The sequence below is a fragment of the Xiphophorus couchianus genome, chromosome 9 (assembly GCF_001444195.1).
Source record: "Xiphophorus couchianus chromosome 9, X_couchianus-1.0, whole genome shotgun sequence".
NCBI classification, from domain to species: domain Eukaryota; kingdom Metazoa; phylum Chordata; class Actinopteri; order Cyprinodontiformes; family Poeciliidae; genus Xiphophorus; species Xiphophorus couchianus.
In genome coordinates, this window is record NC_040236.1 from 22,115,081 (window position 1) to 22,138,351 (window position 23,271).

The 23,271-nt window shown below is 42.5% G+C and overlaps 4 protein-coding genes and 2 long non-coding RNA genes across 8 annotated transcripts; 4 read left to right on the forward strand and 2 right to left on the reverse strand.

The window, feature by feature from the left end:
• Window positions 1-934: 934 nt before the first annotated feature.
• LOC114150643 (uncharacterized) lies at window positions 935-4,696 on the forward strand. Of its 2 annotated transcripts, XM_028027216.1 has the most exons (6): window positions 935-1,109; window positions 1,544-1,718; window positions 1,868-2,346; window positions 2,445-2,619; window positions 2,708-3,219; window positions 4,103-4,696. In XM_028027216.1, exons 1-5 carry the CDS (start codon window positions 963-965, stop codon window positions 2,923-2,925), a joined length of 1,194 nt encoding a protein of 397 aa, XP_027883017.1. In that variant the 5' UTR covers window positions 935-962; the 3' UTR covers window positions 2,926-3,219; window positions 4,103-4,696. The 2 variants fall into 2 exon arrangements, 1 of the variants encoding a protein (XP_027883017.1); XR_003596797.1 differs by lacking the exon at window positions 1,544-1,718 and having other exon boundaries at window positions 1,004-1,109.
• A 731-nt stretch (window positions 4,697-5,427) lies between these two features.
• gtpbp6 (GTP binding protein 6 (putative)) lies at window positions 5,428-9,806 on the forward strand. The gene is made up of 10 exons (XM_028027215.1): window positions 5,428-5,907; window positions 5,986-6,123; window positions 6,197-6,267; window positions 6,346-6,476; window positions 6,943-7,013; window positions 7,093-7,251; window positions 7,359-7,567; window positions 9,044-9,192; window positions 9,331-9,483; window positions 9,574-9,806. The coding sequence occupies exons 1-10, from the start codon at window positions 5,556-5,558 to the stop codon at window positions 9,698-9,700; spliced, it is 1,560 nt and encodes a 519-aa protein (XP_027883016.1). The 5' UTR covers window positions 5,428-5,555; the 3' UTR covers window positions 9,701-9,806.
• On the reverse strand, window positions 9,749-15,551 carry plcxd1.2 (phospholipase C, X domain containing 1, tandem duplicate 2). Its single transcript, XM_028027217.1, has 6 exons — window positions 15,268-15,551; window positions 13,585-13,721; window positions 11,736-11,864; window positions 11,506-11,661; window positions 11,242-11,425; window positions 9,749-10,216 (listed from the first exon to the last, which is right to left on the reverse strand). Exons 1-6 carry the CDS (start codon window positions 15,347-15,349, stop codon window positions 9,942-9,944), a joined length of 963 nt encoding a protein of 320 aa, XP_027883018.1. The 5' UTR covers window positions 15,350-15,551; the 3' UTR covers window positions 9,749-9,941.
• LOC114150648 (uncharacterized) lies at window positions 11,865-13,197 on the forward strand. Its single transcript, XR_003596798.1, has 2 exons — window positions 11,865-12,775; window positions 13,051-13,197. It is a non-coding gene; the product is annotated as an uncharacterized LOC114150648 (long non-coding RNA).
• Window positions 15,552-16,163: 612 nt separating the features above from the next.
• plcxd1.1 (phosphatidylinositol-specific phospholipase C, X domain containing 1, tandem duplicate 1) lies at window positions 16,164-22,162 on the reverse strand. Its single transcript, XM_028027219.1, has 7 exons — window positions 22,063-22,162; window positions 21,755-21,887; window positions 20,355-20,497; window positions 20,149-20,277; window positions 18,847-19,002; window positions 18,485-18,665; window positions 16,164-18,005 (listed from the first exon to the last, which is right to left on the reverse strand). The coding sequence occupies exons 2-7, from the start codon at window positions 21,861-21,863 to the stop codon at window positions 17,761-17,763; spliced, it is 963 nt and encodes a 320-aa protein (XP_027883020.1). The 5' UTR covers window positions 21,864-21,887; window positions 22,063-22,162; the 3' UTR covers window positions 16,164-17,760.
• LOC114150649 (uncharacterized) lies at window positions 21,730-22,813 on the forward strand. 2 transcript variants are annotated; one of them, XR_003596799.1, is made up of 3 exons: window positions 21,730-21,803; window positions 22,365-22,545; window positions 22,707-22,813. It is a non-coding gene; the product is annotated as an uncharacterized LOC114150649 (long non-coding RNA). The 2 variants fall into 2 exon arrangements; XR_003596800.1 differs by lacking the exon at window positions 21,730-21,803 and adding an exon at window positions 22,067-22,149.
• Window positions 22,814-23,271: the final 458 nt, after the last annotated feature.

The following is a 23,271-nucleotide window of genomic DNA, read 5'->3' on the forward strand; positions in this document are numbered from 1 at the left end:
CCCCCCCCACCCACACACACACACACACACACACACACACACATGTTGGTAAGGAAGTATGAGGAAGTATAAGGAAGTATGAAACAAACATGTAGCGAAGTATTTATAATAATAACATAAAACCTGGACAGGTGAGAAGAACTGTGGCGATATAAGTTTGTTAGTGAAATGTTATGCGGACAAAAATGTTCCAACATGTCAAATTAGTACACACGCATCCATTCATATTCAATTCATGCTCATTTTATAAATTAAAAGGTTTTTTTTTTAAAGCAAGTATTAAACATACTTTTAGTTAAGGATACATTTCTGATTTAAAAATGATTTTTTTTATTGTTCTGATGCTATATTGTAATTCTACATTAGAATATAACAATAATCAATACAAATCAATAATGTCAAAATGTATTAAGCATGTATATTCCACACATAAAAGGAAATTAAATATGTGAATCTGTGGAATACCATTAGTCAAATTGTGGAGACGAAGTTCTAGGCGTGTGAATATTTTTCTAAGACATCATGCAATATTAACCAGTCTAATATTAACCAGTCTAATATTAACCAGTCTAATATTAACCAGTCTACTATTTTAGGGAAGAAAAGCACAAACTTTATGGGTTTTTCTACTTTAATATGAAAATGTTCATATTAAAGGGCTAATGATGTTTAATTCGAAAGTGGAACCACATATTTAATTTATAACACAACTACTGTATATTCGATGATGAGGCTGCAAAACATCTCTTCATTCTCTGTTTCAAAGGTGATGCCTCTTCATATGAAATGCAATATTTTAAAAATAATAATGTAAAAAAATATTTTAATAAAAATAATTTTTCTAAAACGTCTGATTGATTATTTGAAGTTTTCTTTTTTATCTGTGAATGTTGATCTAAAAAGCACACGACTCTCCGAAACAAAACAGTCGTAACTCGGGTTCAGGACCCGAAATTTTGCGCATGCGCATAGCACGCTTAAACGTCTCAACCCCTCTCAAGAAACACACGCTCTCCGGACCATTTTCACGCATGCCCAAAACAAAGATGGAGGCGTCTGACCATGATTACAGTTACCCTCTCGCCAATGCTGAGGCTGAACACCAACAAGTAAGCTAGCTCAAACTTTTCACATATAGCCCTATTATAAAAATACGTCTTTTGTATTAAATTGTTTGTTGTTGTTGTTTTTTAATTTGGCTGTGTCGAGTTGCGTTTCCGCGAAGTATCCAGCTGTAAGCGTCGCTCTCAGGCTCCGCCACTGTCAGGTCTTTTCCGGTTCATAAAATTTTTTGCGTAAAAAAACTTTATTGAAAAAAAAAATCCCTGAAACAGTAAATGAAGACGAAATAGTTTGACGTGTGGTCAGGTTTCAACCAAAAAATATGTATTCTACCCACTAGGATTTACATTAAGATTAAATTAAATGCAGATGATACGTTTTTACTTATTGAAACTAGTTAGACAGGATCTAATTTATGAAATGGATGCAAGCCACACTTTTAGTTGAGCTTAATCTGATTTCCTGTTCCATTTTCCTCCAGCTCCATATAACAGTTCAGACGGGGCGTTCACTGCCGTCTGTGAAAAAGTGTTTCTGCTGTCCACCTCCACAGTATCACTGTCCGTTTTGCGGACCAGGATTTTTTAAGCCCACTAAACTGTCAAAGGTCAAGATCCATATGGACGGTCATTTTAATAAAGCAGTTTCCTATATAGGTATGGTGTTTTTAGTTACAGTCATTTAAACTGTGATTGCAATGTTTCCCCATCTATAGGGTGTGTACGTATATGTGTTTATATTTGTATGTGGTAAATTTTAAGATGCAAATATTGGATTTTAAATCAAATTCCCTTTGATATTTCAGATTACACCATTCATAGATGTGGACTCAGCTGCAGGAAACGGCAACACTTTCACTGCTTATACTGCACAGCTACTGTACTCAGGAAAAGAGACCTTAAAGTCCATCTTTCATTCTGCCACATGAAACGCACCCTAACGTCTGTTCAGACATCGGACTCTTCAGCGCCGGCACAGGACCCAAACCCCACACGGTCTGCCCAGGACTCAAAACCTACACATTCTACCCACATCCCAAATCCCACAAAACTTGCTTACTGCACAAAGTTAGAGGAAGTTCTGCCTTCATGGCTTAACAACACTCTCCTCTGTACCATGCTCCGGGACCCTGTAGTTCACACGCGCTCAGAGAAACCCCCCGAGCTTGAGCCTCTTCACTCTCCGGACCTTGTTGGTACATGTGCGAAAGAGAATAAAATAAAGATGGCCAAAGATCATGACTGTGGTTCCAACCTTGCTGAGGCTGATCCAAAGGAGAACAAAGTAAATCTGTTTATGATGGGGTTTTTTAAGGAACGTTTTCAAATAATTTTTCTTATATTTGGAGAAATTTGGCTTCATTTTCCTTTTATGTTTTGCAGCTCCATATTACAATTCAGACGGGGCGTTCACTGCCCTTTGTGAAAAAGTGTCGCTGCTGCCCATCTCCGCAGTATCACTGTCCGTTTTGTGGTCTAGAATTCTTTAAACCCACAAAACTGTCAAAGCTCAAGATTCATTTGAGTCGACATATTAAAAAAGCAATTCCCCATAGAGGTATGTTTCCATTGTTGTTGTTTTTTTATTTAATATTTAATGGACTGGATGTTAAATATCTAATAAATTTCACCTATTTATATTTCAGATTACACCATTCATAGATGTGGACTCAGTTGCAGGAAGCAGCAACACTTTCACTGTTTGTATTGTACGGCTACGGTACTCAGGAAAAGAGACCTGAAAGTCCATCTTTCATGCCACATAAAACATACGGAAACTTCTCCAGCTTCTGACCAGAGCTTAAACTCTTCTTTTCCGATGCCTACCCAAACCCTGACCCCTACATCCTCTGCCCAGACATAAAGTCCTGTAACGTCTGTCCTGAGCCCAAAGCCAACCTCACTTCCCCCCAAACCCCCAAAAACTAGCTTGTAGCACTAAGTTAGAGGAAGTACTGCCTATAAGACCAAACAAAACTGACCCGTATAGCCTTCCTTAGAACCCTCTAGTTCAAACATGTGTCAAACAAGTTTCTGTGGTGAAACCTCGCTGCTCTCCAGATTGTGGTGGTACATGTGTTAAGGAGAATCAGATGAAGACGGACGCTCAGGACCATGATGGTTACAACGTTGGTGAGCAATCATTGAGGAAAACAAAGTGAGTTTTCTTTTTTTTTTTTTCTTTTTATTCATATAGTTGTGCTTTAATTATGAAGCTTCTTTTACGTGTGCTGTTGAGAAGAGTTTCTTAGCTAAACACTAATGGGAAAACATTAGCGGTTAGCTGATGTTTACAATTGTAAATGGCGAACAACGGGGGCAGCCGTGGCTTTTCAAACTTTGCGCATGTGTTGACATAATTACTATATGGTCTGTGAGACTCTGGGACTTAGTAGAACTCATAAATTTTTTTTTTAGTTTGATCAAATAAACCAGAACACTGATTAGCTTCATGTAAAAAAAAAAAAAAGACATTGAAAAGTCAAGAAGATGCCACTTATCTCACATTGTGCTACGTTGGGATCAGTTCCAAGCTGTCCTGTTGGTGAGAAGGAATGAACCGTGGCAGGTCACCTCCTCATCGTAGTTTAAATGAATCAGATTCCCTGTTCCGTCTTCCTCTAGCTCCATGTAACAGCTCAGACGGGGCGTTCAGTGCCATCTTTGAAAAAGTGTCGCTGCAGTCCATCTGCACAGTATCACTGTCCATTCTGTGAGCGACGATTTTTTTTAAACCCACAAAAACTGTCAAAGACCGGGATTCATTTGAGTGGTCATTTTAATAAAGCAGAGTCCTACAGAGATTCATTGATTAATTGTGGTTAATTGTTTTTTTCCTCCATATTTAGGGTATATTATGCATGTGTTTATATTTGTATAAGGATCAATAAAGGAAATGTAAATGATTTATACAAAACCATAGTAAAAAGAAAGATCAGCCTTCATATTCTAGTGTTTTGCATTTATATATTTATACATGTTTTCCTTTTTATATGGTGAATACTGAATATGCCTATTGAATTTCAACTTTGATATTTCAGATCACGCCATTCGTAGATGTGGACTCGCTTGCATGAAACAGCAACTGTACAGCTACGGTACTCAGGAAAAGAGACCTTAAAGTCCACCTTTCATTCAGCCACATAAAACACACAAGAACTCTGTCAGATTGGGGCCCAAGCTCTTTTTCTACATCCAAGGATTTAAGTTTTGAGATTCTTGAAAAAGACCATATCCCCAGAACCACTGCCCAGACCTCACGCCATATATGACTCGGAGCAGAAGCCCTGAAGCACCCCCCCAGGGACCCAGCATTATATTGTCTACCATAGTTTAAGCCCTACGTTACTTTTCCTTGTCCGAGCCTTACCAGTTTTCCTAGTACCATGAAGTTAAAGAAGGATCTACCTGTACAAATAACCAAAACCTGCTCTTGGTTATAGTCAGTCTCCCATGCTTATGGACTCATAAAAAACCTGTTAACATGATATTTTGAGTTATGGTTATAGAAACCTTATGTGAAGATGGTTTTTTTTCTACAAATGATATTTTGATATTCACATAATGACCAAATTGTGACATTCTGTTAATTCAATGCTGATTTTCACAAATAAATGTGCAATTTTTTCACACAACAGCAACTTTATGTTGTTTTAAGATATAACAGATGTATCTTAGGTTGGCATCAGGATCACCTAAGACATAGATATTTGAATGCATACTAGTTAAACCAAGACCATTGTGTATGTATGTATTATTGGTATTACAGTATAATAAATTTATTACATAATCAGTAAAACCCTGTTATGCACATTTTGTGAAAGTAAAAAATAGGAGTACTGAGTATCTGATGCAAACATCAACAATTTATTTTAAAAATTGCATCATCAGATGGACCAAAATATAAAGTTATGTGAAAATGTTGGTATTCTAAAGATCAAAATGAAAATAATTCATGGAAATAATTTATGTAATGGAAATGACATAAATTTGGAAGAATGAGTTGGAAATATATTTTTTAAATTAATTTCTTTCAATATAAAACTTAGGAAATTTTGACCAAAACTACAGGTGTGTGTCTGTGTGGTGTATTTTTTGGTTAAAGCAAGCTTGTTATTCATTTGGTGAAGTTGCTCACAGTGGGTAGAGAATCCAGAATCTTTACTCAAGAGTAGCAATGGATCATAATAGTTACTCAAGTAAAAGTAAAAATACTAATAAATGTATGCCCCTCCAGCCCATTATAAAGTTCTTCAAGTATGTAACTGAGTAAATGTAACTAGTTTGCAGACAGCGTTCATTCAACAAACCGCTACTGCTTCTGTCCCGTGTCCAAATAAAAAGCGCCGCCGCGCCAGCGGGGGGCGCCGCAGCGCCGCTACTTTGAAAGCGCCGGGAGAAGAAGTGTCAGCTTGAAAGACGTAAACAGTCCACGCTGACCTGCAGCAACAGCGTTTCGCATCATGTGTCGACGGTAAAATCCCCCGAGGCAGCATGAAGACTCTGAGGTTCGTTCATTCGCGACTGCCTCTCTTACCACGGAGCTGTCACAGAGCCGCAGCCGCCTGCGTGCTTCTCCCCGCGTCTCACCGAGGACAGCCGCCCGTCCTGCCGTCCAGCAGGTCCCTGGCGCTCTCCGCCTCCAGCCTGAAGAACTGGAAAGACCTCGGCAGCAGCTCACCCACAGAAGAGGAGGAGGACGAAGATGGAGACCTCCTGGAGGAGACGGAGGTGGAGGAGCTGTTCCAGCAGCATGTCCCTGCAGGGATCGGACAAGGACAGCACAGGGTGTTCATCGTCCACCCTGATGTGAAGTGGGGGAGCAGAAAGCAGTACCTGACCACAGGTAACCAGTCCAGCACGCTCAGTTGAACAAGGCGGTTCCTCAGAGGGGTTTTTACTGAGCTGTGTGTTTAATTTACAGCCGAGCTGATGATGGCCGAGGCCGAGGGACTGGTGAACACCTTGGACAACTGGACAGTGGTGGACAAGATCATCCTCTCCACAAAGACACCAGAGAAGAAGAAGATATTTGGAAAGGGAAACTTCCAGCTGCTTACAGGTACCACCGGCCTCTCATCAGTCCTGCCCTCTGGGAAAGTCTGGCTCTGAATGAAAATGTGTTTTCTGTCCAGAGAAGATCCGGCAGACCCCGGGAGTCACTGCTGTGTTCGTGAATGTGGACCGCCTATACTCTGTGTCTGAGGTGAGACTGCGTGGAACCGACCACGCTGACTGGTTCATTAGACTTACCGATGCCTTTTGTCTCCAAACCCAACATCAGAGGGAGTTCGAGGAAGCCTGGGGGGTGAAGGTCTTTGACAGGTACTCGGTTGTTCTCCACATCTTCCGCTGCAACGCCAGAACCAAAGAGGCCAAGCTCCAGATCTCCCTGGCAGAGATCCCCTTACTAAGGTGATCACACACACACTACCTGTGTGTCAGGCTTCTCACACTGAGTGATTATGAAGGTGGAAGAACCTTCGTGCCGATAACAGAAATCTGTTTGTCCATTGTCGGTCAATCTGTTCACCATTTATCCAGTTTTTCCATCCATCTGTTAGAGAACCCAAAAATTAGACCGAAGTGAGAGTAGTACCACTTCAACATTTTTTTTTTTTTTTACTCAAGTAAGAGTAAAAAGAAAAAGTATTTGGTTAAAAAAAAAAAAATGGTCTGAACAACTTATCAAAAATAAATGCCCACCCCCAATTTATACTTTTAAAAATTCTGGAAATTTGATTCTGGTAAAGTTTGGAAGTTGGACACGAAAACACGAGGTTTTCATTTAACCTCGTTTTTGTTGCACTCTTACGTCTCAGTGTTGCCCATTTCTGCCGTCTTTCCGTTGATAAAAACCCACTTTGTGTTCCACCTGCAGGTCTCGTCTAAAAAACGACATGGCGGATTTGGATCAGCAGGGCGGGGGAGCGAGGTACATCGGAGGCTCAGGTGATGCAGCCCTGAGACAGCCTGCGATCCGCCGCGTCGTCTAAAGACCCGACTGACCCTTCCTGATCGGTTCTTCCAGGGGAGACGCTGTACGAAGTCCAGCAGAGGCTGCTGAAGGAGCGGGAGACGAGGATCCGCTCGGCCCTGGAGAGACTTCGCAAAAAGAGGCACCTGCTGCGGTCGCAGCGGAAACACAGGGAGTTCCCCACTGTGTCCGTGCTGGGATACACCAACTGTGGTGAGAGCACTGGAGACGCCGCTCGGAAAGTCTCGGGAACATCGTTCTCATTCGTTTTCGCTCGTATCCGTGTCAGTATTTTATTTTTTTCCCCCCCATCTGTTCAGGAAAAACCACTCTGATCAAAGCTCTGACCGGCGACAGCGGCCTGCAGCCCAGGAACCAGCTGTTCGCCACCCTTGACGTGACCGTCCACGCCGGCCAGCTGCCCAGTCACATGACCGTTCTGTACGTGGACACCATCGGCTTCCTGTCCCAGCTCCCACACCAGCTCATCGACTCCTTTTCTGCCACCCTGGAGGACATCATACACTCGGTAGGGAGTCCGGTTTCTTCTTCTACATCTACCTACAATTGCTAAATTATTACTTCAATAATCGGTTAATTGTTTCAGCTCTGTGCTCATTTATTAGAATGACTAAGTCTTAAATTAAGCACTCTTTGTTTTTGGGAAAACATAAAAAAAAACAAAAAAAACAAGATGTAATCAGGAAATCTTTTTGTAAGTCTAAGGCTGGCATTGGAAGCAGACAGCTGCACGTTGTCTGGTGGGTTTTGTCATCGTCATCCTTCCAAAAAACCAGCGAGGTCCATCCATCTCATTCCAGAGCTGCACAATCCGTCAAAAGCAGACCTGGCCGTAGCCGCATCTGCATTATTTATCCAGCAAAAGACGGTAATATTTGATGAATTTGAGCTTTTAATGCCGATGAAATATTCAGCAGCAGTAGATGCTGGAGACCACAGACTGTTGGAAGCTTTGATGACAAAGAGAGGTGGGGAAAATGTCGGGTCTTTGCAGCTGTGGTTGTTACAGTGTAGCATAAAAAAAAAAAAAAAAAGTATATTAATATGCAGCCATGTATGATGCAAAAATACCTTCATATTGATGTTGGCCCACAATGCATTGCCAAAGCATTCGCACCATTTGAACTTCTTCACACACTGTTGCATTACAATCGCAGACTTTGTGTTTTATTGGGGTTCTGCTATACAAAAAAAAAAAAAAACACAAAGCAGGGAATAATTGGGGATTTGAAGTAAAAAAAATTTTTTTCAAAATAATAGTCTAGAGGTGTGCTGTGGATTTGTATTCATCCCGTTGAGTTCATACATGGTAGACACCAGCTGCAGTTACAGCCGCTACTTCTCAGGGAAACGCTGGTGGAAAGTTTGTTAAAGGGATGATAGAGGAGCCATGTTGTGACGACTTCCTGAAGGTGGAGCTTCAGAAAGAGCAGTAGTTTTTAAAATGTAAAATTTACAAACTGAAATGCCTTTTTTTTTTTTCTCCGAAGAGTTTTTGCAGCGCTAGTGGCTCGTATTTTTTCCACAGTAGGCAGACAGGAAGGAGGGTGAGGAGAGGGGGGAAGACATGCGGCAAAGGTCGTCAGGACCGGGAGTCGAACCCGCGACGTCCGCATTGAGGACTAAGGCCTCCAAACGTGGGGCGTGCTAACCCCCTGCGCCACCACAGCACGCCCCTAAACTGAAACGCCTTTTAGGTTATAATTGATATGTGCAGCGTTTTTCTAACAATTGACGGTAATACAGTTACATGATTGTGCTATAAAATGGAAGGCACATAATGCTGCCCCTTTAAAACACTTCTACAAGGCGTCAGCCCCTCTATGCCGCATCATTTTGAATGTTGTTTTGAAAATGAACAGAACCTAGATAAAGTTACAAAGGTGTTGACGAGGCCTTCCCTCAGGACCCAACACACCCCTAAGATTGTCACGGTTAAAAAAATATTTTTAAAAAAAGACTCTCTTTCCATTCTGCTCCCCAGGATCTGTTGGTTCACGTCAGAGACGTCAGTCATCCAGAGACGGTGAATCAGAAGGCGAACGTCCTGAACGTCCTGAAGAACCTGCAGATCCCACACCGGCTGCTGGCCTCCATGATCGAGGTCCACAATAAGATCGACCTGCTTGACAGGTGAGCGTCTAAGCTTCCTCAGCGGAGGAGGACCTGCTTTGGAAACTTTGGAATCTGAGATTAAATCTGCTCCTGCTGGCATGTTTACAAGCTTGAAATGGCAAACTTCTCCTGTCTGCGTGTGTGTGTGTGTGTTAGTTATGAGAGCTCGGAGCCCGGTGCTGTGCTTATCTCTGCCCTGCAGCAGCGAGGCCTGGACGAGCTGAAGAAAGCTGTGGAGCAGGAGGTCGTAAAGTCCACCGGAAAGCAAATCCTAGACCTGAGAGTAAACCTCAGCTCTCCTCAGTTAAGGTCAGAACGTGACGTTCGGTCAGCTGGTTTCATTTTCCGTTATGAACACGAGGTGAGCGTGTGTGTGTGTGTGTGTGTCCCGGTCAACAGCTGGCTGTACAAGGAGGCCACCGTCCAGGACGTGCAGGTGAACGCAGAGGAAGGCTCGGCCGTCGTCAAGGTCATCATCAGCGACGCTGCTCACGGACGCTACAAGAAACTGTTCGAAAGTAGGTGAGAGAGGAAGGGAGGAAAGAAAATGACTGAACTCAGAACCACGAAGAGCTTAGGAAAATACTGTGTTTACTCTGCAGCGATTAAAAGATCTGAGCTGAAAAATCTGAGCCAGAACGAGACGTTTTCTTGGCTAAACGTAAGAAATGCAAACTCTTCTCGGGTAGAAAACCAAACAACCTCAGCTGGTTATTTTTAAATCGGTGAACATTTTAGACACAAGAAATCCAGACGTGAAGCCGAAATCACTGCTGCTGCTGCTCCTTCATGGGACGGGCTGAGATCTTCGGTCGCAGTTTGTGGTTCAGTCCGATCACCAGGGAGCAGAGCGGAAGCGGACCCACAAAATCCCCTGCTATGATGTTGAGGCTGTGAGGGTCCGACCCGGGTCTCTGCTGCTCCACCCACTCCCTCAGACACTCCCAGTTGCTGAAGGTCAGCGTCCGCAGGGATTCCTTCGGGTTCTTGGCGATGTACGACCTCGGAGCCGTGAGGTTCAGGCCGGAGACGAAGAAGCCCTCTGTAGAGACAAGAAACCCTGAATGATGCCGTTTCTCTCCACCTGGAGGCGCCACTGATCAAAGTCCTGAACGAAACCTGAAAATCAGTGGCGAAACTTGAAAACTGGCTTCACTGTACTCAATCTGACTGAAGGTGTGAATCTTCACGTCTTGAGAAATTTGGCAATGAAGATAAACACGTGAAACCAAACAAAAGTCTAACAGCTGAGATTTTAATGTGACAAAATGTGGGGCCATTGGAGGCAGAAACATAACTCTGCCAAAACAACTCAAAACTTTTCAGGCTAGTCTCAGACATTTTCTAGAAACAACAAAGATATTTGAGCTTAAAAATTCAAAGATTTTGCTAAAAAAAATCCCCGAAATTTTGAAATAAATCTCAGAGCTTTTCAAGGAAAAAAAACTTGGAAACTTCTGGGTTTCAAAAGTCAAACATGTTCAACTTTTGGACCTTTTCTGAGTTCGAAAAGTCACATACTTGCTAGAAAAACCTCAGACATTTTCAGACTAATCTCAGAAACTTTGTAGACACAACAGGGAAATTTCAGCTTAAAAAGTCAAATAATTTCAAGAAAAATCTCAGAAATTTTCAGATTAATCTCAGAAATTTTCTAGAAAAAACAAGGCTATTTGTGCTTGAAAGGTCAAAAATTTGCCCCCCAGAAAATTACATTTTGAGATTAATCTCAGAAAGTTTCAAGAAAATAAAAAACCTTGGAAACTTCTGAGTTTGGAAAGTCACAAATTTGCTAGAAAGAAACTGAAATTTTGAGACTAATCTCAGAAATCTTCTAGAAATAAAAAAAAAGACATTTCTGAGTTTCAAAAGTTAAAAATTTCCTTAATAAAGTAAAATCTTCAGATTATTCTCAGAAATCGTCCGGAAAAAAAAGAAGAGAGATGTCGACGTTTTTTCTAGAAAATGTCAACAAAAAAAAAAGTAGGAAATTTACTCCCCTCTCCGTTTTTGTTTTTTCCATCTCCAATGTCCCCGATCCGCCGCCGTCACAGCAGACCAACTCACCTGGTCGTCCCATGTCTTTGTTCCAGTCCAGGTAGCGGATCACTTCTTGTGCCGTTGTTTTATTCGCCCACCAGTACGGTATGGCGGGCCACAGCTGCAGGTGTCTGGCCACCAGCTGGGATTCGTAGGACAGGATGACCTGGTAACCGGACGCCCAGAGGCTCCGCAGGCTCAGGACCGGCTCCTGTTCAGGGCACAGAGGACACGGTGAGGCGGCGACTGGTGCTCAGAGCCGACATCGCCAGCGGGAGGAGAGAGCCCAACCTTCCGGGGACACAGCTTTGAGCCGAACAGCTTCTTCAAGTGGGAAATGAACAACTCGTGGCACGCGTCGTCCATTCCCTCAAAATGGCTGCAGGCCAGGATGACGACCTCCTTCGGGTGAGAGTTCAGCCAGTGCTCGACGCATTCCAGGGTTTTCTGTGGAGCGGCAGCAAGTTATGGTGGGAAAAGCCGCGATAAGCGAGAGAGCGGCTGACGTGACCGGAGCTCACCAGAACCGTCAGGTGTGTGTATATGACGTGTGTGAAGTAGAGGTCGTCGGACGGGTCGTTGGGTTTGTGCGCAACGCGGAGATCGAAGAACCGGATTCCCTTTGACAGCTGCTCCTCGATGCTCTTGTCCTAAACACAAGAACGAAACTCCACGTTTGAATTTAGCCACCTACATATATTATTATTTTTCTTTTTTTTCCAATACCAGAAACATTTCCTATGATGCTGTTTTAATAGCTAAAAACTAAACAAACTAAAAAAAACACCTAATCAGTCAACTCTGCAGTTTCTCTAATCTCCGTGGGATGTCCTCTTTTGCTGTTGTGGTTCTCAGCCTATGAACTCTGACCTCTGGCTTTCAGCCCCAGTTCTCTCAGAACATCGAACAAACGGTCACGTTCTTCTCTATCTGCGTCTTGTTAAACTTTGGACCATCTCAGCTGAAAACCTTCATGACAGTCTTGTGACTTCTGGCTCCAAAACGCCGACATCAGCGACCCCCTCATCTCCGTTCTGCAGGTAAGGTCAGTTTAAAAAAAAAAAAACAACCTAACAAACAAAAAAGGTTGTTTCTTGATGAGATCAAGGCAATTTAAATATATGCACTATTAAAGGTTTTTTTTTATTTTTATTTTTTTTATATTTCCTCACCTAACAAAGTTAAATCTGTTCTATGGGTTTTTTTTCTGGGACAGATCAACACAAAGCAGTGCAGGATTTGAAGTGGAAGGAAAGCGATATTTCGACGACTTCTTTCACGCGTGAAAATCTGAAAAGTGTGGCGTGCTTTTGTAGCAAGGTTACTTTAGGTTACTAAAATGAAAGAAATGGCAAACATTTTTGTCAACTGATAAAACTGTAAGTAATGAGGGGGAAAACTATAACAGGAACTATATTGCGCCTTTATAAAACAAACTAAAATTTTGCTTTCATGTTTATAAATCTATTTATTAGCATTTCGAACTGAAGTGAAATAGATTTTTTTTTTTTACAGCACTTCAGACCTGCCTATGCATCTACCTGGTAGTGAATATTAAGCGGTAAATACCCTCTTCAGAAAATTGATCCAATTATTATTATGTTTTCTCCCAACTATTTCTGTCGCCATTTTGTGGACAGTGTCAGTTAACTACTGCGATTCCTTTGCTGTGCAGACCTTTGACTAGTTTAAATGAAATGACTTTATTGGATTCAATAAAATTTGAAGTGACGTACCAAGCGGGCGGAGCCATGGTTCCCGTTGCCAGGAAACACAAAACCAGCCACATGGCATTCAGAGTCGGCCCCTTTACTGTAACATTCCCTCTCCCTGTAGAACCTGAAGTTCCTGTCCGACCAGAACCAGAACCGAGTTCCTGGCGTCTCATCCACACGGCCAACACCTCAGACAATCCACTTTTGAACGGCTTCATGAGAAAACAAGAGTTGCTGATGGGATCACCAGGAAGGCTTGGTCTTGATCCAAGAGTTGAACAGCATTAAGGTCTCTGCGACTGAAAGCGTTTCATTCATTAAGAGTCTCGGCGAACGTGGAGGAAAAAGATCCGTCAGAAAGAAAAACCAACCTTTTGTTCTAAGATCGAATGGCACTGCATGTTATTTGTTGTTTCTGGGTGAAATAAGGCAGGAAACCGTGGTTTTTATTTGTAATAAACCTCAGTCCTTTTCCTTCCATTTCATAATTAATCACTGCTCAGAGTTGCTCTTCATAAAATCTCCATTGAACACATTGAGGTTTGTGTCAAACTTGATCTGGTAAAGGAGAAAATGAACCCCGATACGTCCTTTCTTAAAGATGAGCTCTGAACACGTTGACGGGTCGTTTGTGTTGCTCCACATTTCTCCGTACCTGCGTGGTGGCCCACTTAAAGATGAGAGGCCTGGTGACGCAGTAGAAAAGCCCGTCCAGGAGCCAGAAGCAGTCCGACTCGGACCTGAGCAGGGGCGACGTTATGTCCAGACAGTAACTCATGGCGTCATGGCTGCCTGTAGTGAACGAGACGCCAAACGTAACTTTTGAGTCTTTCAGGAACGAGAAACGGGTTTGTAAAATGACGTCACCTCAAACCGGAGCGGCAGGTTGAAAGAAACACCTTTGTGTTATTTTTAGTCTCGCTTGTATTTTTGGTGATATACAGTATATATATATATATATATATATATATAAAATAGACTTCAAAGCAAAAAGGAATTTCTGTTTCCTTGAATGACCAAGAGTTTGTGTTCTTCACTTTTTATTTTTCTGTGCAAATGATATTTTTTTTTAGAGCACAGTTCTGTCAATAAAATTACCCTTAAAGAAAAAACACCCAAGCGGTGTTTTCTTTTTTTGCTTCTTTTTTTTAAACTTAATCTAGCAGTAGATAAACAGCTGGGGACTGAAGTATGGATGTCCATAGCAGGATTTCACACAATATGTTTCACAAAAGCACACGGAAGAAAAAGCTAATTTGAGTTTGAGTTGATGACATCACAAGAGGCATAACGGTCATGCCGTCGAGCTAATAGTGGTACAAATGAAAGCAGGGGTGCGATTTCTGATCCGTTTCAACGTAGATTTTGAAGAATTGAGAGAGTCGACCCAGTGGGTCAGAGTTTGACTTCGATTTGTTCCCAAGGCAAGGGAGCGACGGCAGTAAAGATGGTTGTCTTCAGAACTTTGGTATGTATTTGGTTATATGCCTGTTTGAATCATTAAATTTCAATTAGTAGCGATGTATTTCTCTATGAACTCTGAAACATTTTGATAACGAATTCTTGGCCATTAAAGTCTGCCCTGATTTTCTTGACCAGCCTCTTCGACGAGTTGACAAAGTTTCCTAAAAACAGGTACGACAAAAACGAAGAAAAAATATTTTTTTCAACCAAATACAAGAAGCTTTTGTGCCGCCAACAACAACAACATGCAAGTAAGGAGCAAAAACAGGAAACATGAAAAACACAAGAGACATTCTGGGAAGAATGCTAATCAGATGCCAAAAGCCTTGTGTGATGTCATCACGTCACACAAGGTGTGTGGAAACCTATTTTTGGGAGAGCAAATATTATCTTTGTTAAATGCATATTAACATCAGAACAGAAGAAAAACAATGGAATAACTTAACTAAAGCGACTAACAAATTTCAAAGATGTGTGCCTTGTACCTTTAATACTCCATAGTCAGCATAAACACCATCGGATCTAGTGGATGTCTAGCAACAACGCGAACAAACTTCACATAAACGGCAGACTACGACAGCAATAACCCTTTCAAGATAAAAATAATAAATAAATATAAAACAGCACAAGCAATTCAAATGAAAACTTAAGGGATATTTTATGTTCAGTCATTGAGTAAAATGACTTTCCATTCCTGAATAAAAGGAAGAATTTTGTATCAAGATAGCAATACGATTGAATTCAAGCATATAAATGAAACTGCTATTTAAAATATTCTTTAAAAATCCGGATTAACATTAAAAATAATCTACAACATCAGAGTATAACTCCTACTGTAGGCTGCGGGGTTCCGTGTGAAGTGAGAGTGACCTACCGGGTATCGCCAGCTCTGTCAGGGGAAAGTCCCACAGCTCCTCCGGCAGGGCGGACATCCAGTCCTGGTTGTTGACGTCCATGTCGAGCCGTCGGTGTCCGAGCTGCGGCTCCGAGCAGCCGCTTTTACCGTGGGTCACATGATTTATCTGCCTCCCTCCACCTGATTCCTCAAAGCCATCGACCGCAAACAGCAGCGGCAGCAGGAGGAAGCCGAAGGAGAGAGGAGAAACTCGCAGTTTCCTGGTTTTCACTGACCAATGGCAGAAAAGGCGCCACCAGAGGGCGCACGTTCAAAAAAATAATAATTTAAATAAAGCAGCTGGAACTGGGTTCGTAGGTAGTCGGCCATTTTTCCACTGAGGATCCAGTGGAAAAATGCGATAGTTATATCACATTATAGCTATATTACAGTCTTAATACTTGGTGATCCCAGGATTAAGTTAATTATCATATTATTGGTGATAAAATTATCACCAGTTTAGGTCATCCTAAGGTATTTTTATGTAATGATATGTGTACAAATATTTTGTATAAATCTAATTTTTTGTTGTCACTTTTGCAATTTGTATTTGCATTACATACTGAGACAGGTTTAAAAAAAATTATATATATATATATATGAGTCAAATGTGGCTGATAAGTTGACAGTTCTAAGAGAACCGAACAGAACCCATGACATATGACGTTTCTATCCTCCATCTTTATGTAAGGACATATCTTATATCTCTTATAAACATTGTGCACTGAGAATGTATAGTGGAACTGTTGTTTTTTTTTGCCACGTACCATTTAGAAAATCATTTTCACTTTGGTGACCCCAGGATTATGCGCAGCTGCAGTGGCGCCTCCACTAAACTCTTGTAAGAGATAAAACACCAAACCCAAAAGCCGTCGGAGGATTTCAGTTATTTTTATTAAGGCGTGATGCTGTGGCAGAACTTGCACTTTCTTGTGTAAAAAGTAACCAAAACAGAGCCTACTATCATATAAGGGACACTAGAGCCCACAAAAGACCCCCTGGAGGGGTAAAAAAAAAAAAGTAACCAAAACAGCCTCAAGATTCATTTCAACAACTTACTGCTCTATACATTTATTTTTGTAACCTGCCCCTGCAATTTTTTTGTTTTGTTTTGTTTTTGTAATCATTGCTACTTTTGAAATTTTGCGATCTTAAATTCAATAAGGTTTGGATTATGTTTTCTTTTATGAGTTTGTGTACAGACTTTGGTGGAATTCCTCGGAAACATGTTTTAGTAAAACATGCAGAAGACATTCTGCTGCTTGGATTCTGATGATGCTTTATGTAGGACAAAATAAATGTGTAACAATCTTGTCCTTTCAGCCACATTTTTTTATGTCTACACTTTGTGTTCTTGCCATTGATGGAAATGTAAATATTGTTCTGTACTTGTTTTGTCTTGTGTTTCTTTTCTCTTTTTTGACTTGTATAAGAAAAAGTTCAAACTGACCGACAAATAAATAAATAAATAAATGTCTATCTAGTTCTGGTTGAGGTCTCAGCCTGTTAAAAATCAGTTCTTCCTTCATGCCTCCTCAGGACACAGATCACTTTTCACCTGCTTTAATTACACATTCCTGTATATAAAGTGGGTGTTTGTCTTACATAAGTGCCTTGAGGTGACAATTGTTGGAAACTGGCCCTAAATAAGCGACAACCTAAATAACCAAGAGGACAAAAATGATGCGTGTTAATCTAAATGAATGAATTATGAGACATAAATAAACGTCGTGGATTGCAACATAAATAATCTGCTCTCCAACAGTTCAATAACGGATATCTCTCTTTTTATTTTCCCCTCACTCGTTCCAGACCCGAATGTTTCTTCGGGGATTATTGACGTTTGAGCAGCTCGTCTCCACAGGCACAGCGGTGCAGCGTTCGCTTCTCACGCCTCAGCTGGAGGTTAAAAGCTACTTTTAAAAACAGAACAATCGGTGCTGAGTTCATGCAAAGAAATCCTTGTCATGCTTTTTATTTTTTTTGCATAAACTTGCATAAATAGTTTCCACATTCCATGACGCAACCCCCAGGTCTTGCAGTTGACGTGTCAAAGCTTTCACCGGCATAATTCCTCCAAAATGTTCTTATTTACCTTTACGAGTCCTCAGTGAGAGCAGAGTCTGTGCTCCCTGCGGTGGTGGGGGGAGTTCAGTTGTGCCGTTATTGCTTCGGTCAGCAAGTCGTCAAACCTGCTGCTGACTTGTGAAAACCGACACGGTGCGTTGCATAAAGCGCAAACTGAATGTAAACAAAGAAGTTTGTGTCAGCGCATATAAAAAAAAAAAAAACAGTCTGCTTGAACTGAAATGTGCACGCCGCTGCACCCCACCCCCCCGAGTGCATTTACGGTGAAATAAATAATTCAAATGTTTTCATCAATCCGATCAAAACAAACTTGTGCGACGACTTTTCATGCTCTGATGTCTGCCCCGCTTCTGCAGACGCTCGGCACTTTTCCGGAGCGAGAAGTCACGAGGACCACTTCAGCAGCTTCTCGTTCAGCGTGACGACGGTGGGCGCGAAGTGGCTCTCCGTGATGAAGTCCCCGGCGATGATGTTGAGGGAGCCCGCTCTGGGGCCGGGCGTCTGCTCCCTGACCCAGCCGAGCAGCGCCGGGTACGTGGACATCACCAGGTCCTTCAGGGACTCGGTGGGGTGGGTGCAGATGTATTTCAGGTCCTCCGTCAGATTGATCCCGGTGACGAAGAAACCGCCTGGAACAGAGAAAGAACACGCATTAAGCGCTTGTTGTGCGGATGCCGTAAAGCGCCGTGAAATTGGGCCTCTGTCTCTTTAAGAAGCTCCTGCTCTTTCTGAAACTCCGCCTTCAGGAAGCCATCATAACATGGCTCCTCTATTAACCCTTTAACAACGATTTTACCAGCTCTTCACTGAGAAGCAGCTCCTGCAATGAGCTCAGCAGATCCTCAGTTCCACCAGGTGTTTGCTAATTGCTGCTGGCTAGTCTGAAGGAGCTGAGTGGGGTTTTTATGAGGGAGGGCTGCTCTGTCAGGTGGGAACTAGAAAGCTTAGAAACTGCAGCTCCAAGGAGGAGCTTCGTCCTTGAAGGCGGGGCTAGGTCAAATACTTTGAGCAAAAACCTTCAGCTGACATCGTTCGCATCGAGTTTCCGCAGAAAAGGCCATCTTTCTAGCGTTTTTCACTCTTGAGGGCATTACAGTCGGCACGTTACCTGGTCTACCGTGTTGCTTCCTTGCCTCAAACTCCTCGATGAGCGCCTCGGCTCTGCACTTGTTGGCCCACCAGTAGGGGATGTGAGGCCACAGGTCGCCGTGGGAGCTGGAAATACTGTGTTCGTAGGACACAATCACCTGGCAGCCCAAAGCCCACAGATTTCGAAGAGTCAGCACCTCCTGAAATGGAGAAGTTCTCATCAAGTTCCTGTGAATGAATGAGGCTTCCTCCCACGCTTTGGATTTTGTAGGCAAGTAATCAAAACACGAAACACCGAAAGAGTACTGAGCTTTCAGGGGGGGGGGGGGGGGGGGGGGGGGGGGGGGAAACAAAAAACAAGAGCACGAAGGTTAACTGTACCGTTTTGGGGCAGAGTTTAGAGGCGAATGTGTCGCGGATGTTAGTGAGCAGCCGGACGTGGAGCTCCTGGTTCAGACCGAGGAAGTGGCTGAAGGACAGAATCACCACCTCTTTGGGATGAGCGTCCAGCCATTCCTTTATCTCTGTGAGGACGTTCTGTCAATGAGAATACGTTGTTTAAAGGGGCAACGCTTTTCTGTGAAAGCTCGGTACTGGTAGCATCATGCTGTGGGGATGCTTTCTCAGGCAGAGACAAGAGGGGAGACGGAGTTCAAGGTCGACACTGGAAAACTGGAGACAGGGTTTATTTTTCCAATACATTTTAGTACAATACGATCACTGTGATGTAGTCGATGTAGTAATATTACAGTCATATATTTGTACTGTTAAAGGGACAGTACAAAAGAAACTGTTGTAAATCTTTCATTGAAAACCTAGCATTTTGCCAAAAAGATGGTTTGGCAACAGCAGGGAGCCGATGGCGAAGACAAATGTCCAGCCAATTTGCATTTATCCATAATACAGGAAAAAATAAAAGCTAACTAGCTAGTTAGCAAGGGTTTTAGCATGTAGTTAGCAGTAGCCTCAAACGTTAGCGTGACAGTAAAGTCCGGCAAGAAAAAAAAAAAATGTTCAAACATATTGAATATTCCTGCCACATGATTATTGTATTGAAGGCTAACTTACATTTTTTAAATGAATTTAAAACATTATGGTTTTTCTTTAGATTTTAGATGTGTGAATTAAAGACTTTTTAAAGACGAGTGGAAACTCTGTTAAAAAGTCACTACTTGGGATTTCTTCGTCCTACAGTACATTCACGAGTCAAATGTTTGGACCTGTAAACGAGAAAACGTGTCTAAAGTTGTGCTTTATACTGTGTACTAATTCCCAACATTGAAAAATATGCAGACGGTAAATTCCTCACCGCTTTCGGTTTCAACTCCCTCCTTCATGTCCAGTGTCTAATGAATACAGGTCACTAGAGCCACAAAACTCTTAAAAATATTAGTAAAATAAAACAGGTAAAACGGAAAAACCTTCAGATAGAAGCTGCAACTATGTGGTTATAGAAATGTAAACACTGCAGACTTTCTCTGCGGAGCATTCAGGTGTTGGGTATCGATAAATCCAGCCTGCGGGCGGAAGAGGCTGACGTCGCGCTAAGAGGCTCTTCACTTCCCTTATCTTTGGGTTTTTAGGGCGTACTCAGCAAGCCTCGGCTCGCTGACGGTGGTTTATGACCCGAGGGGCGTTTTTTCGTACCAGAACCACTAGGATCTGCGCGCCTCTTGAGGTTACCTCGACGGTGAGCGTGGTGTAGACGCCGTGGTAGAAGTACAGGTCCGTGGAGTGGTCGTTGGGCCTGTGTGCGATTCTCAGGTCGCAGTATCTAACCCCGCAGTCCAGCTGCTGCTTTATGGTGAACTCCTGAAAACACGCAGGATTCTCAGTGATAGAGCTGTTACACGTCTCTTCCACGGTGCGCTGCGTCCCCGCTTTATTACCTGCGTTATCGCCCACTTGTACACAAAAGGGCGAATGAGGGGCTTCATGTATTTGTCCAGCTTCTGGAGCATGTCCGGCTGCATGGGGTCCACGGGAGACCTGTCGTTCATGTCCAGGCAGTACGTTACGGCGTTGTGGCTGCCTGAGGGAGGAAACAGAGAAACGCTTTTGGTTGTTTGGTTTCGTGGACAGAGCCCTGCAAGGACTAATCTTAACCTTTGGACTTTGCCATATTTAAATCGCATCACAAGCGCAAGATTTTTTTTTTTTACAAATAAAATTCTGAAAAGTGTGGCATGCTTATATGGATTCAGTCAATACTTTGCACACCGGCAGACAGAAACTCCCGCTCGTTCGTTGCTGCAGGCTAGCTTGAGCTACTGAGTGATAAAACGTTAAATCCACATATTTGCGCCGCAGTAAAATTTGACAGGTCTGAAAACGTTCTAATGGTAAAATAATTACAGAGAAAATACATATTCAAATTGGCTCTTGGAAATCTAAAAATATCAACATAGATTATGTGCTAAGATGTATAGATTGTAAGATTGTTTAATGCGTTTCTTATTGCGTAGTGTTATTTTTCTGGTTTTTATCTCTGTATTTAATATGTACTTTAGCATCAACCTGCCAGTGGGGCTAGAGATGGAAATTAGCCACCTTATTAGCTATAATCTCATGTGTTTCCATGTAAATCTTCATTAATACTTATTGTCCCATTTATACAAAATAAACTTGAACTCAAATAGGATGTATAAAACATGCTTTCTTCTGTCCTTCTGTCTCAGGGTTTGGCTTGTCTCACTAAGCATTTAGATGATGGAGCCAAGCCAACATCCTTAAAGGGGCAGTATTATGTAGAATATACTTCTTTTTTTTTTAGCTCTACATCATGTTAGAAAGTTATTCTCTCATCAAAAACACACCTGGAGTGTTGCCTTGACTCTTTCATGCGTGTTTGAGGAATCTTTTAATCTCCATGGCAACCATTCAGCTGTGCAAAATGCCTGGGTTGGACCCAGCCCCGCCTTCGAGACGCGGCTCCTCCTGCAGGAGGAGCTGCTAATTAGCAAACATGGTGGAAATGTTCATCTGCTCATTATAGGAGCTACTTCGCTGGTAAAAGTGGTTGTTAAAAGATTAACAGAGGAGCCATGTTGTAATGACTTCCTGAAGGCGGAGTTTCAGAAAGAGCAGGTGCTTCTTAAAGAGACAGAGGCGCCGATTTCAAGGTGTCATATTTAACACACATAGCTTCTTCTTTTTTTTAAGTTAACATAGTTTCTTGATTGTGATATGCAATGGCCTTCTGTGCTTGGTAAACACATCATACTGCCTCTTTAACACAGTATTATCAGCACTGCAGAGGAAGAGGGGGGCTTCGTGTTTATGAGCCTACCCGGAATGGCCAGGTGGTACAGCGGGGTGTCCCACAGGGCGCATGGCAGGTGAGACATCCAGCTCTCCATGGGCAGCTCCCTCAGGCTCAGCTCGCTGCATCCGGACATGCTGAGGTCCGTCGCTCACTCTCCCTTAGAAAGCCACACGTTTAGAAACATGCATGACAAACGGGAGCACCGCGTAAGGAAACTTATCTCCTCATTTCCCGTGTAGGAGCTATAGGGGTCAGGATTAGACTTTAATGAGGCGGAAACTTGTGCAGCGCGTGCTCCGGTAACCGGAGCCCTGCTCGTCTCGCGCACTTACTTGTTCAAATCGCAGCTGCTGACTGCCGACCGGCGGAACCGGCCGAACCACCGGACAAGGCTGACTTACAGCAGCACCAGCAGCGAGGTATCAAGACGAGCCGCCCATCCCGCAGAGCCCGGAAACAGCGCTGCTTACTGCGCGGCCATCATTTCACAGCAAAAAATAAATAAAAATCTGCCGCTTCAGTTTTTGCCATCAGCTCACTTTTTTTTTTTTAAATGAAATTTTTATTCTGTATTTTTAGATTTTCATCATCGGTTACCGGTAGTTTAGCATGACTCCTTCCTCCTCCTCCTCAGGTGCACGGGGCGGACAGCGCTGCTGTCCCGCGGGGAGTTGCAGCAGGATGATGCGGCCGGCTGACCGATCAGCAGATACCGAGAGGCAGTTCTCTTAAAGGAGCCCTCAGATTTAAATGGCCTGCGTCTCTGCAGCGCCAAGAGCGCCAGGTGAGAGCAGGTGATGGAGTGTGACCCACAGGTAAACCATGTTCCAAACACAGAGGTCAGAGCGACCAAATTATGCTTTGAAAAAGATGGAGTGACTGATTAGAATTTTTACATTAAAAAAAACCCCCAAATACTATAAAAATCATATTATTCATTTGTGCTTTTTTTTCTCTTTTTTTTTTTTTTTACCAGACTGGAAAGATGCTGGACCTTTTGACCAGAATCAGGTCTGATCCCGCTGACGTCTGCTGGCTCCCCAAGTGACTCTTTGGACCTTCCACAATAACTTTGCCTAAATTCAAAAACACTGCATTAAAAAAGTGAAATTAAATGTTGCTGTAACTCAAATGATTCAAGATTCTTCAGTTAGGGTAAATTGTAGATTTACACTTTAAGTGTCTTCTGTAGCATTCAGTATTGCAGCGAATTTGATGCCTCTGACTGAAGACACTTGTTTTGTTTATTTTACTATTGATATATTTTTAAACAAAAATTTAATAAATGCAGATTTTTAGTAATGTTTCAAGTTAATGGATAAATTGCAGATTTTTTTGGGGGGGGGACAGAAGGAACCTAAAAGTACCTAATATTAGATTATTTTTCTTGTCATTTTGTTAGAAGCCATGTGTCAATTTTCTAGACTTAAGTTGATAGTTACGCAACTTCTGTTGTACTTTCAGGCAACATTCATGAACGTATGCATAAATATTTCCTCTAGAGATACACCAAGCAGAACAAACTAATGCAGCTCCAGCTT

Coding starts and splice junctions, on each gene's coding strand:
- LOC114150643 (XM_028027216.1), top strand. CDS start 963: ATGCGCATAGCACGCTTAAACGTCTCAACCCCTCTCAAGAAACACACG. Junction 1,110..1,543: donor CTGAGGCTGAACACCAACAA/GTAAGCTAGCTC, acceptor ATTTTCCTCCAG/CTCCATATAACAGTTCAGAC. Junction 1,719..1,867: donor TAAAGCAGTTTCCTATATAG/GTATGGTGTTTT, acceptor TTGATATTTCAG/ATTACACCATTCATAGATGT.
- gtpbp6 (XM_028027215.1), top strand. CDS start 5,556: ATGAAGACTCTGAGGTTCGTTCATTCGCGACTGCCTCTCTTACCACGG. Junction 5,908..5,985: donor AAAGCAGTACCTGACCACAG/GTAACCAGTCCA, acceptor TTTAATTTACAG/CCGAGCTGATGATGGCCGAG. Junction 6,268..6,345: donor GCCTATACTCTGTGTCTGAG/GTGAGACTGCGT, acceptor ACCCAACATCAG/AGGGAGTTCGAGGAAGCCTG.
- plcxd1.2 (XM_028027217.1), bottom strand. CDS start 15,349: ATGGACGTCAACAACCAGGACTGGATGTCCGCCCTGCCGGAGGAGCTG. Junction 11,865..13,584: donor TTAAGTGGGCCACCACGCAG/GTACGGAGAAAT, acceptor TCTTGTGTTTAG/GACAAGAGCATCGAGGAGCA. Junction 10,217..11,241: donor CAAAGACATGGGACGACCAG/GTGAGTTGGTCT, acceptor TTGTCTCTACAG/AGGGCTTCTTCGTCTCCGGC.
- plcxd1.1 (XM_028027219.1), bottom strand. CDS start 21,863: ATGTCCGGATGCAGCGAGCTGAGCCTGAGGGAGCTGCCCATGGAGAGC. Junction 20,498..21,754: donor GTACCACCTGGCCATTCCGG/GTAGGCTCATAA, acceptor TTCCTCCCTCAG/GCAGCCACAACGCCGTAACG. Junction 19,003..20,148: donor ACACCACGCTCACCGTCGAG/GTAACCTCAAGA, acceptor TCTCATTGACAG/AACGTCCTCACAGAGATAAA.